The following is a 10,468-nucleotide window of genomic DNA, read 5'->3' as shown; positions in this document are numbered from 1 at the left end:
GTCCCGCCGCAATGCGCGGGGGGGGGGGGGGTCGGAGGCCGGAGGGGCAGCGGGGAAGGGGGGTTCGCGGCGGGGGGCGGCCCCGTCAGGCGTCGGGGGGGTGGGTGGGGGGTGTGTGTGTGCGGGGTGTTGGGGGGGGCGGTGCCGCGGTGGCGCTACTAAAGGCGGCGTCGGGGCGGGCGCGGCGGCAGCGGCGGTCGGTGGCGGCGGCGGCGGCGGGAGCAGCAGCAGCAGCAGCAGCAGAAGCAGCAGCAGAAGCAGCGGCGGCGGCGGCGGCGGCGGCGGCGGCGGCGGCGGCGGCGGGAGCGGCAGCGATGACGGCGAACGGGACGGCGGAGCCGGTGCAGATCCAGTTCGGGCTCATCAACTGCAGCAACAAGTACCTGACGGCGGAGGCTTTCGGCTTCAAGGTGAACGCCTCGGCCGCCAGCATGAAGAAGAAGCAGATCTGGACGCTGGAGCAGGACGGGGAGGACTCCAGCGCCGTGCTGCTCAAAAGCCACCTGGGTCGCTACCTGGCAGCCGATAAGGACGGCCGGGTGAGCTGCGACAGCGAAGAGCCGGGTCCCGATTGTCGCTTTTTAGTGGTGGCTCACGGCGACGGGCGCTGGTCGCTGCAGTCCGAGCCCCACCGCCGCTTTTTCGGCGGCACCGAGGACCGCCTCTCCTGCTTCGCCCCCGCCGTCTCGGCTACCGAGAAATGGAGCGTCCACCTGGCCATGCACCCCCAGGCCAACCTCTACAGCCTGGCCCGCAAGCGTTACGCCCACCTGGGACCTCGCCGCGACGAACTGGCCGTGGACCGCGACGTGCCGTGGGGCGTGGATGCCCTCATCACCCTCCTCTTCGTGGAGCAGCGGTACAGCCTGCAGAGCTGCGACCACCGCCTGCTCCGCTCCGACGGCCGCCTGGTCCCCGCCGCCGAGCCCGGCACCGCCTTCACCCTCGAGTTTCGCTGCGGGAAGGTGGCTTTTCGCGACGGGGAGGGTCGCTACCTCGCCCCCTCGGGACCCAGCGGTACCCTCAAGGCGGGCAAGAGCGCCAAGGTGGGCAAGGATGAGCTTTTTGCCCTCGAGCAGAGCTGCCCGCAGGTCGTGCTGCGGGCCGGCAACGACAGGAATGTCTCCACCCGGCAAGGTACGAGGGGATTTGGGGACACACACACACACACGCACCCCTCGGTCGCCCTGAAATCCGTGGGGTATCGCCGCCCTGGGGTGCACCCCTGCATCCCTCCGGCATCGGCATCCCTCGGGCATCGCCCACCCTGAGCTGCCCCCCCTGCACCCATCGGGCATCCCCCCCCCAGAATCGCCACCCCGCAGTGCCCCCCCCCCCGCCCCCCGCAGTACTGCCCTCCTGGCAGCCCCCCACGGCCCTCCAGCACCCCCCTGCCTTCCTGCAGCAGCAGCCCCACAGCGTGCCACCCCCCGCATCCCTCTGCCATCACCTCTTTAGGGTCTCCCCCCGCCCCCGCTTGAACCCCTTCACACACAACGTCCCTACACCCCTCCCCTGAAGTCACAGTCTGCCCAGGGCACCCCCCCTGCACCCCTCCAGCATGGCTGCCCTCGGTCCCTCCCCCAATCCCCTCCATCATCATCCCCCCGCACCCCTCCCACATCCCCTTTCCCTTCCCCCCCTCCAGCGTCGCCTGCCTGGAGGCCCCCATCCTTCCAGCACCCCCATCCCTGCAGCATTGCCTCCGCAGGGTGCCCTGGGTGGGGGAGGGATGGTGAGGGGCCTGCTTGGGGGTGTGGGGGGATGTGGATGGGGTCTTTGCTTGCCGTGAAGGAGGCAGGGCCACCACCCCTCGCCTTCCTACCTGCAGGAGCTCATTGTTCACCCAACAAAGCCTCCACCAAACTCCCCCTTCCCCGAGCATCGCTGAGCCACACGCTCCGCAGAGCGGGGTCCTGGGGGGATGCGCCCCCCCCCCCCCCCCGCCATGGGGCTGCAGTTCCCCCCATGGGGTTGCGTTCCCCGGTGGGTGGGGGAGTGGGTGACACCCACCCCCCTGGCCTCGACAGCGTGACAAAAATGGCTTGGCCAAAATGCCCGCGTCGAGCCGTGACCTACATCCACCCGCACAAAGGCCGCCATCCCTCCGATTGTCCCCGTCCCCTCCGCTCGCCGGAGGGGCCACCCCGCCGCCTGCCTCGAGCATCGCGGCTGCACGGCGCAGCTCCCGGGGCACATGGCCGCCCGCCCGCCTTCGAGCACCCCCCGTGCATCCCACCCCCTCCCCAGCTCGAGGGGCGCTTGCTGGAGAGCAGGGGGGGACCCCGCTCCGTGGGCAGGGCGATGCTGGAGGGGTGCATGGCTGCGTGCGGCGGCCGGGCTGGCGTGGGAGTCCCGGGGCACATGGCTGGCGTGCCAAGTCAGGCCGGCACACGCCGGGCGCGGGATGGGTGCGAGCATGTCTCGCTGCAGCAGAGCCTGGAGGAACAAGCAGCGGGGAATTTCTTTTGTGTGTGTATATTTATAATATTTCAAGGTTGCAGCTTAACCCCTGTCCGTGCCTGGGCAGCTCCTTGCAGGGAACTCGCTGCCTTTCTCCTTTCCGAGAACAAATCCCACCCTGCAAAGCATTAAAAAAAAAAAAAAAAAAAAAAAATAATGCCCGCAAAGATGGACAGTGGGGACTATTTGCCCAGGCGCAGGGGTTTGTGGAGGAGGAGGAGGGTGATGGCGGGAGGCTGCTGCAGCGCCGTGGGGGAAGGGCTGCTGCAGCCCTTTGTCACCGGAGATGGGAAAACCAGATGTGGGGGGGAGATGTGCGGGATGGGGCGATGGCGGTGGGGGACCCCACGGCGCGGGTGGGAGCGCTGCTGGCGGACCCGCCGGCTTTGTGCGATTCGGCATGGATGGATGGATGGATGGATGGATGGGGGGGTTGGGAAGTTGGAAGGGGGGACACACACACAAATCTCCCCAGCAACAGGGGGCTCTGGGCTGTGCCCGGCCCCTTTCCAAGCAAAACACAGCGGGGAGGGATGCGCTGGGGCTGCACATCCTCGTTCGAATCCGTTTTGGCCAGGGAAGCCATTTCCACCCAGTTTATCGTGCCTGGCAGCAGCGAGAGGCTGGGAACTGCCGCTCTCCGGAGCTCGCCCTCCCTTCTCCCGCCGGGAAAGCGCCTTGGCCCAAGGTTGCTGAGAAGGCAGCCAGCAAACAGCCGTCGGAGGAAGCGGTTGCAGACAGCCCTTTCCCCCCGCCGAGCTGATAAGCTGCTGGCAGATGCCTCGGAGGCCGACGGGGATGCGGGATGTGGGCAGGGAGCGGCTGCGGCTCGGTGCAGGCTCATGGGAAAAGGCATGGAGTCGGGGAGAGAGCGGGGGTGGCGGTGGCCGTCCCCCCTGCCCTACCCCATGGGAGGAGCGGGGATAGGGCCCGCTTTTGTGGTTCTTCTGGCTGGGAGCTGGTCCAGCCTTGGGACAGCGCTGTCCCACCAGTGCCGAGTCAGCTCCTGGCTTGGAGCCTCCTCCCTGCCCCCGGGATGGCCGGCGTCGCCATCCCCTGCACACAGGGCACTGGGGACCCTGACTCCAGCCACCCCGGGTGGGCCACGAGGTGGGTGCCAGCCCTGCCCCTCCACCAGTGCTGGGGCTACGGGTGGCCCTGGCGCCTTTCCCCCGCCTCCAGCCGCAGAAGGATGGGATCCCCGGGTTCCGTGAGAACCCCCCATCTCCCCACTGCACCTTCAAACAGAGCCGAGTCGGGGTGCTGCCAGCAGAAAGCATCCCCCTCCCTGGCTCAATGGCTCCTTTCTAGCCCCGGCTGCGGCAACAAAGAGCCCTTTGTGGGCGCAAGGGTCCCCGGGGGCAGAGCGCTGGCGTCCTCCCCGCTCCGCTGGGCCCCTGCCAGCCCCCCGCCCGGCGGAGGTGTGCCGCCTGCCTCCCCCACCGTGATGGGGGGGAGAGGATGGGCCGCCTCGGGAGTGAGGCATTTCGGGAAATGGGGGTCCGGGGAGGGGGGCGAGCGAGCAGGGCGGTGATGGGAGCGCGCCTGGGCACGCCAGGTTGGCGATGGGAAGCTCTGCTCCGGGGCCAGGAGCCTTCCCGGTACAGGGGGGGTCGGTGCTGGCTGCAGCTGTGGCCAGTTTCCCCCCCAACCCCCAGTTCATCTCGGTGCCGCAGTGACGTGGGGAGATGTGGCTCCTGGGGCTGGGGACACGGCTGGGGGCACGTGGGCTCGGACGCAGGTTTTCATCCGTTTCATCATGGTTTTCCAGGAAATCCATGTTTCATCCCCACCCGTGACCCTCTTCCAGAGCTGCACCCCCAGCAGAGGAGCTGTGCATCCCCACGTGCTCCAGGCTGTTGCTTTTAAACAAAAACATGCTTGGGTTTATGTATGGGTGCAACATAAGCCCGTCCAAAGGGCAGGGAGGGGACAAGACAAGTCTTGGGGCACATGCCGTGGCTGCAGTGTGGGGTGGAGGGTGCCAGAGCCCTGGGGACCCGGCCTGCACGGGCAGAGCTGGGTACAGCATCCCCTTGGGCTGCTGGGGCATGAGGACCTAAAATCCTGCCCTGCTGCCCACGAGGGCTCAGGGGCTTTGTGGGGTGCTGCTGGTGCTCCCTCGGAGGGAGCGGGTTTGGGTTTTTTTTCAGGCATAACCGTGGGTTTTTTGGCAGGGAGCCCCTTGGCCGCTGGGGAGTTGAAGGATGTAGAAGGGGAAGGTGCAGCTGTAGAAAGGCAGCGAGCAGAGCCCGTGCGTGGGCAGCTCCTGATGTGTGGGTTTGGACATGGGGGCTGCTTCAGCTGGCTTGTCCCACCCGTTGGCCGTGCTCTTCCAGGCTCTTGGCCTCCTCTCCATGGAGCACGTCCCACTGGGTCTCACCGGCATTCCAGGATGGCTTGTAGGACACCTTCTGCGCGAGTTTAGCGTAGAGGGAAGGTCTTCTGCAGGCCGCGAATGCCCCCCACGCTGGGTCTGGCATGGAGGTTGGCAGAGCCACAGCAAACCGCCGCTCCTTTAGATGGAGCAGCTCCTCTCTGGGAGGTGTGGGAAGCCTCCGTGTGCATCCCCCACCCCGGGCTGGAGCATCCATCCCACAGGCCCGAGGGGTCGGCAGCGGCTGGAAACCTCGGCAGCCGAGACTTGGGAAGCCCTTTCCTGCTCCGGCGCTGGCTCCCCTCCCCATCACCCTTCCCCGGCTCTCTGAGGACCTTGAGCCCAGGGGCTTTGTTTGGGGGGGGGGGGGGTTCAGTGTTAGGAGCCCTGGGGGGACACACGCCTCAACCCCCTCCAACTCCCACCGCCGGCTTCTGCATCCTCCCCAAGACCCCCGTAGCAAGCCCATGTTGCAGAGCCAGAGGACATCCCCCGTGGGGAATTTTGGGGGGCACAGGCGTGCCTCCGCTCTCCCCCCTCCCGAAGCGCCGCTCCGCCGCAGCCTGCTCGCCCCCCTCCCCAGCCTCCAGCTGTAATTAGCAGCTTCGTCAAGGTCAGGCAGAGTCGTGCCGGCTCCAGACTGTAAATTTACGGAGAGCGGTAATTAAAGCGTGATTGCAGCGGGAGCGGCTCGGCCGGGCGCTGCGGGAGATGCCGGCTCCCTGCCACAGCCCTGGGCTGCAAAAAAAGTAGGGGTGGTGGCGGGGGGGTGGCTGGAGGGGCAGCCTCTGTCCTCCATCGTGGGGACACGGGGATGTTTCTCTTGGCCCCGCCATGGTCCTACCACCTCTCAGCCCGTGCTTCCTCCAGGAATTCTCCCATCCCGCCCAGCTCTGACCCCCCAAACCTCCCGCTCCAGCTCAGTTACAACCCTTTGAAGCCTCCTTCTGCCCCAGCTGTAATTGCATTCCTTTCTGCTGAGTCGGTGTAACCCAACCCAGCGCCGCTTTCGGGGAGGGGGCGGTGGGAGACCCTCCTGCCGCCAGGCCCTGCGAGGCACCAGGGAAAGCCAAACCTCGGCACGACGGCGGGAGCGTGGGCCATCGCACCGCAGCGGGGCCGGCGGGAGGCTGGTGGGTTCGCTGTGCTTCGTGGTGGGGGGTCTCTGAGAGAGAGAGAGGATGGTTTTGGGGGGGCTCCAGCCCATCCGATCCCGCTCTGCGGCACAAAGCACCCCCCCAGGCTCTCCCCATCGCCTGCAGGTCGGGGAGCTCCTCGCCTAAAAGCGTGGCAAGGAGGAGACGCCGCTGCCCGCTTCCCCCCATGCGAACCGCAGCAGCCGCTCTTGCAGGTTTGGGGGTGCCAGCAGCCTTGGGGTCCCCCAGCATCCCCTCCTGTAGCCCGGTCCTTCTCCGTGAGCCCCCGCAGAGGGTCTCCAGCGCGCAGGCAGTTGTAGGGCTCGGGAGCAGCGCTGCTCTCCCCGCGGGGGTACAAAATCAAACCCAAATGTTTTCCGTGACCGCTGGCTCAGCCCCCGGCAGCCCAGGGAGGTGGCAAGGGTGGGACAGCCACGCCAGCCGAGAGGACTTGGCCGGTGGGGCTGGGGTTGGTGGCCGTGCAGCGCCCCTCTGCCCCCCTCCCCGTGCTGCCCTAAGTACCCCGGGGAGCAAAGCACCGGGGTGGCTGCGTGTCCAGCGGGAGCTGCAGAAGGTGCTGGAGGATGGAGGGCGGGAGAGGGGATGCTGTGAGCAGGCAGTGGCGTGACAGTTGGGGCGTGGGAGATAAGATTGAAGCCAACAAAGCAAAGCCTTCAGAGCTTAATCTCTTTGGGAAAGGTGGGAGGCTGATAGGCAAAGCAGAGGCTGCTCCCCGGAGGAGGGGGGGGGCACTGGGTGGGAAATGCCTGTTTGGAGGAATGGGGAGCCACCAGGTAGCTGTGTCTGACACCACTGTGGGATCTGAGGGAAGGCAACTCCAGTTCCAAGGCCGATAGCTGGTGTGTGGAGGTAGATGGGCCCTCCCCAGGCGGGTCAGCACCCGCTGGGTGCAGCTGGTGGGACTTACTGGTGGCTTTCCAGTGCAGAAAGGCCAACCGAGGCTGCAGTCCCTCAAGCCCTCCCAGCAACGTGCATTGCAATGCTTGAAATCCCAGCAGCTGAGCAACTGGGAGGCGATGCGCTGCGGAGGTGCACGGGGCTGGACCTATCGCCAGCCCCCCACGAGCAGGTTCTTGGCTCCAGGAAAAGGCAGATTTGGGCAGGAAGGTTGCAAGCACAGCACGCTTGGCATCCTTTGCAGGACCAGGGGCATGGCTGGACTCGAACCTGTAGCACCCATGCAGCCGGGGAGGGATGTGGGTGCTTTCTGCTCTCAAAAACTCACCCAGTTCCTCTAAACCACAGTCAGTATCACCATCCCCTCACAGGCTGCTCTCACTGGTTACAGACCCATGCCCAACTGGTGACACTGGGGCCCGTCTCTGCTCATCTTGGCCGTACGTAGGCAGGGAGGAGCAGGGCTGAGCACTGCACCCCGGCTCCCTCCCCAAAACCCAGCACAGCAGCTCAGCCCCTTTGCTTTGGCTCCAGGCTACGGCTTGTGACTCGCATCCCGAAAGTATTTTTAGGCAGAAATCCACCAAGCGGGAGAGCTCTGGAGAGGATTTGGCCCCGCTCGCCCTGACTAAGCAGGTTTGCTTGGGCTCGGTGCCTGTGGGTGGATGTGCCTGTGGCCCGGAGAGGGGGGCCGGTGGTGGCCCCAGGACTGTGGCCCTGGGAAGGGAGGCCAGTGGTGGCCCCAGGACTGTGGCTGGTGGCCCTGGGACTGGCTGCATCCAGCCCAGGGCTGGTGCCCAGGATGGGAATGGCCATCAGCTGGCAGGTCACGGCCACAGCGGCGTCCCTTTGGTGCCGGGATGGGTCGTCCCGGCGGGCAGAACCAGGGCATGGGCTGGTGCTGATGGTCTTTTTGGGAGCCAGGGAAGAGCTTGGCTGCCCCAGGGCTTTCCCGCTGCAAACCTCACCACCCTAATGGGCTGTGACAATTTATGGGTGAAAAAATCCCAGTGCCACGGCCCTTAAACACGCCACGAGCTGGGGATTCATGGGTGGTGCGGCGGCCTCTGCTAATGGATTGAATAACCTGGCTGTCACCTTCGGGGAAAAAACTACAGCCCTTTCCTGGGTGAAATATCTACGTTGGTCTTTGGTGCTTAATCGTGATGGAGCCGGAGAGTGCTGAGCTGAAGCTCAGGGCTGGCTCAGCTCAGTCCAGCCCTCGTTTATGTTCTTAACACTTGAGCAGCCAAATGAAAAGCTTGGTCTGAAACGAAAATGCCAGAGGGGAGGTGTGGGTGAGGGATTTGGGAGTCACCAAAGCTCACCCAGGGGAGCAGGAGACCCTCTCAGTTGGGTTTCCTGGGCTGCCTCCTGTTGGAGGTGGGTTGGGGGTCCCTTCCCCGGTGCCCCCCACCTCCATCTGCCTCTGCCCCGCAGGGATGGACCTTTCGGCCAACCAAGATGAGGAGGGTGACCAGGAGACCTACCAGCTCGAGATCAACAAGGACACCAAGAAATGCGCCTTCAGGACCTACACTGGGAAGTACTGGACCCTCACCTCCAACGGGGGCATCCAGTCCACCGCCTCCACAAAGTGAGTCCCCTCTCCCCGGCGGCTGGGGGCTCTGCCTGGGCTTTGGGGACCTCTCTGCATCTCCCAGGGGGATCCAAGGGGGATTTTCCAGCCTAGGAGCTTGCCCCAAAACACTTCCCAGTGAAGGCAATGAATTCCCTGGAGCCGGGGCTGGGTCGGCCGCCCACGATGCTCGGGAAGTCCCTGGGGCCACGTAATCCTTCCCGGCTGGCTGGGGCTGTCGAAACGCTTTACCCTGCAGTTCAACCCTGCGCTAGCTGAGAGCCGGGCGGAAACCCCCAAAGTGCATTTGGCTGCCTGCCTGCCTCCTGCCTGCCTCCTGCCTGCCTCCTGCCTGCCTCCTGCCTGCGGGGCGAGGGCTTCCCATCGGGATGGCCACCGCGACGTGGCTCATCCTGCACAAATGGAGCGAATCGGGGGGGGGTGTGGGGGGTGCCTCCTGATCCAGCCGTGGGGTGGCACGGGCAGGGTGTGTGTCCCCCCCCCTGTCTGTCGCATCCCGCTGCCCACCCTCTCTGCCCCCCGCAGGAACGCGAGCTGCTATTTCGACATCGAGTGGTGCGACAAGCGCATCACCCTGAAAGCTGCCAATGGCAAGTACGTGACGGCCAAGAAGAATGGGCAGCTGGCGGCCTCCATGGAGACAGCAGGTAAGGGACCCCCCCCTTAGGGACCCCCGCCCCATGCTGGGGCAGCAGGGGACGAACAAAGTGCCCCCCTGCTCCGAGCCGAGCCAGGCTTCTCTTCCAAGTGATGCTCAGGGCTGCAGGCAATAAGTTTTCTTAATTTCATGTGCTGTGAGGTGGGAGGGGGACAGATGGGGTGGGTGAGAAATGGGTGGGGGCCACAGCCCACCCTCCTCAGAGCTGCCTGCCAGCCGTGGGGTCTGGGCTCTGTGACACTCCCACCCCCCCCGAGGCCGCTCTCACAGCCCCTCTCCCCTCTGGCGCAGGCGAGACGGAGCATTTCGTGATGAAGCTGATCAACAGGCCCATCATCGTCCTCCGCGGCGAGCACGGCTTCATCGGGTGCCGGAAGGTGACCGGCACCCTGGACTCCAACCGCTCCTCCTACGACGTCTTCCAGCTGGAGTTCAACGACGGGGCCTACAACATCAAGGGTGAGTCCCCGGGGGTGGGCACGGGCTGGGGTGATGGGCGTTGGGGTCCCCATGGTGGCTCACGGGGCCACCTCGTCCCCTCTCCCTCTGCCTGCAGATGCCACTGGGAAGTACTGGATGGTGGGGAGCGAGTCGTCCGTCACCAGCAGCAGCGACACCCCCGTGGACTTCTTTTTTGAGTTCTGCGACTATAACAAAGTGGCTATCAAAATCAATGGCAAATACCTGAAGGGCGACCATGCCGGGGTCCTCAAGGCATCCGCCGACGCCATTGACGCCTCCACCCTCTGGGAATATTAATGCACTTTAGCGTACCTCCCGTTGCCAGCTTCTCTTTCCCCTCCTCCGTCCTTTTTTCTTTTGGGTTCTGTTTCTCCTCTCTGTAAAAGGATTTTCAGACTGGCTTGCCCTTCTCTCCCGCTGTAGAGTCGGTGCGTTATGTGGGAGGTGGGTCTTCATAAATCTCTGTAAGAACTGGAAAAGGGATGGGGCAGCCTGCCTATAGCTTTGTAGAGGGGTCTGTCTCTATCCCCCCCCCCCCCCTCCCAGGTTTGCTCGGCTTAAAAACCGCCGTACACCCGCCCCCACCCCCATGGCCCCGAGCATCCCCTTGGGTAGTTTTATTTTCCTCTCCTTGATTGAAAAAAAAGGGAATAAGATCACCTCTGTGCTCACTTCTGCCATATCAGCACTGACGCTACCTCTGTCTGTGCTGCCAGTGTCCCCCGGAGCACTGGTCCCATCCTGCCCCGCTCCAGCCGGGGGCAGAGTGACGGTGCTGGGCTCAGCCGGCTCCTCCCGGCTGTTCCCGGCAGCTTCTCTCTGCTGCTGGCTTTTGGGGCAGGATTCATCCCCAG

The 10,468-nt window shown here is 65.1% G+C and overlaps 1 protein-coding gene across 1 annotated transcript; it reads left to right on the top strand.

The window, feature by feature from the left end:
• Positions 1-314: 314 nt before the first annotated feature.
• FSCN1 (fascin actin-bundling protein 1) lies at positions 315-9,911 on the top strand. Its single transcript, XM_086473151.1, has 5 exons — positions 315-1,137; positions 8,335-8,491; positions 9,020-9,141; positions 9,444-9,611; positions 9,709-9,911. Exons 1-5 carry the CDS (start codon positions 315-317, stop codon positions 9,909-9,911), a joined length of 1,473 nt encoding a protein of 490 aa, XP_086329277.1.
• The last annotated feature ends 557 nt before the right edge of the window (positions 9,912-10,468 follow it).

Source organism: Leptosomus discolor, chromosome 14 (assembly GCF_034619465.1).
Source record: "Leptosomus discolor isolate bLepDis1 chromosome 14, bLepDis1.hap2, whole genome shotgun sequence".
In the NCBI taxonomy this organism is placed as follows: domain Eukaryota; kingdom Metazoa; phylum Chordata; class Aves; order Leptosomiformes; family Leptosomidae; genus Leptosomus; species Leptosomus discolor.
The sequence above is the reverse complement of the archived record's forward strand: the minus strand, read 5'-3'. Positions and strand labels throughout refer to the sequence as shown.

What these genes read in the sequence shown, in the direction of transcription:
- FSCN1 (XM_086473151.1), top strand. Translation starts at nt 315, where the DNA reads ATGACGGCGAACGGGACGGCGGAGCCGGTGCAGATCCAGTTCGGGCTC. An exon ending in GGCCTCCATGGAGACAGCAG is followed by an intron (nt 9,142 to 9,443) that starts GTAAGGGACCCC and finishes CCTCTGGCGCAG; the next exon opens with GCGAGACGGAGCATTTCGTG. An exon ending in CGGGGCCTACAACATCAAGG is followed by an intron (nt 9,612 to 9,708) that starts GTGAGTCCCCGG and finishes CTCTGCCTGCAG; the next exon opens with ATGCCACTGGGAAGTACTGG.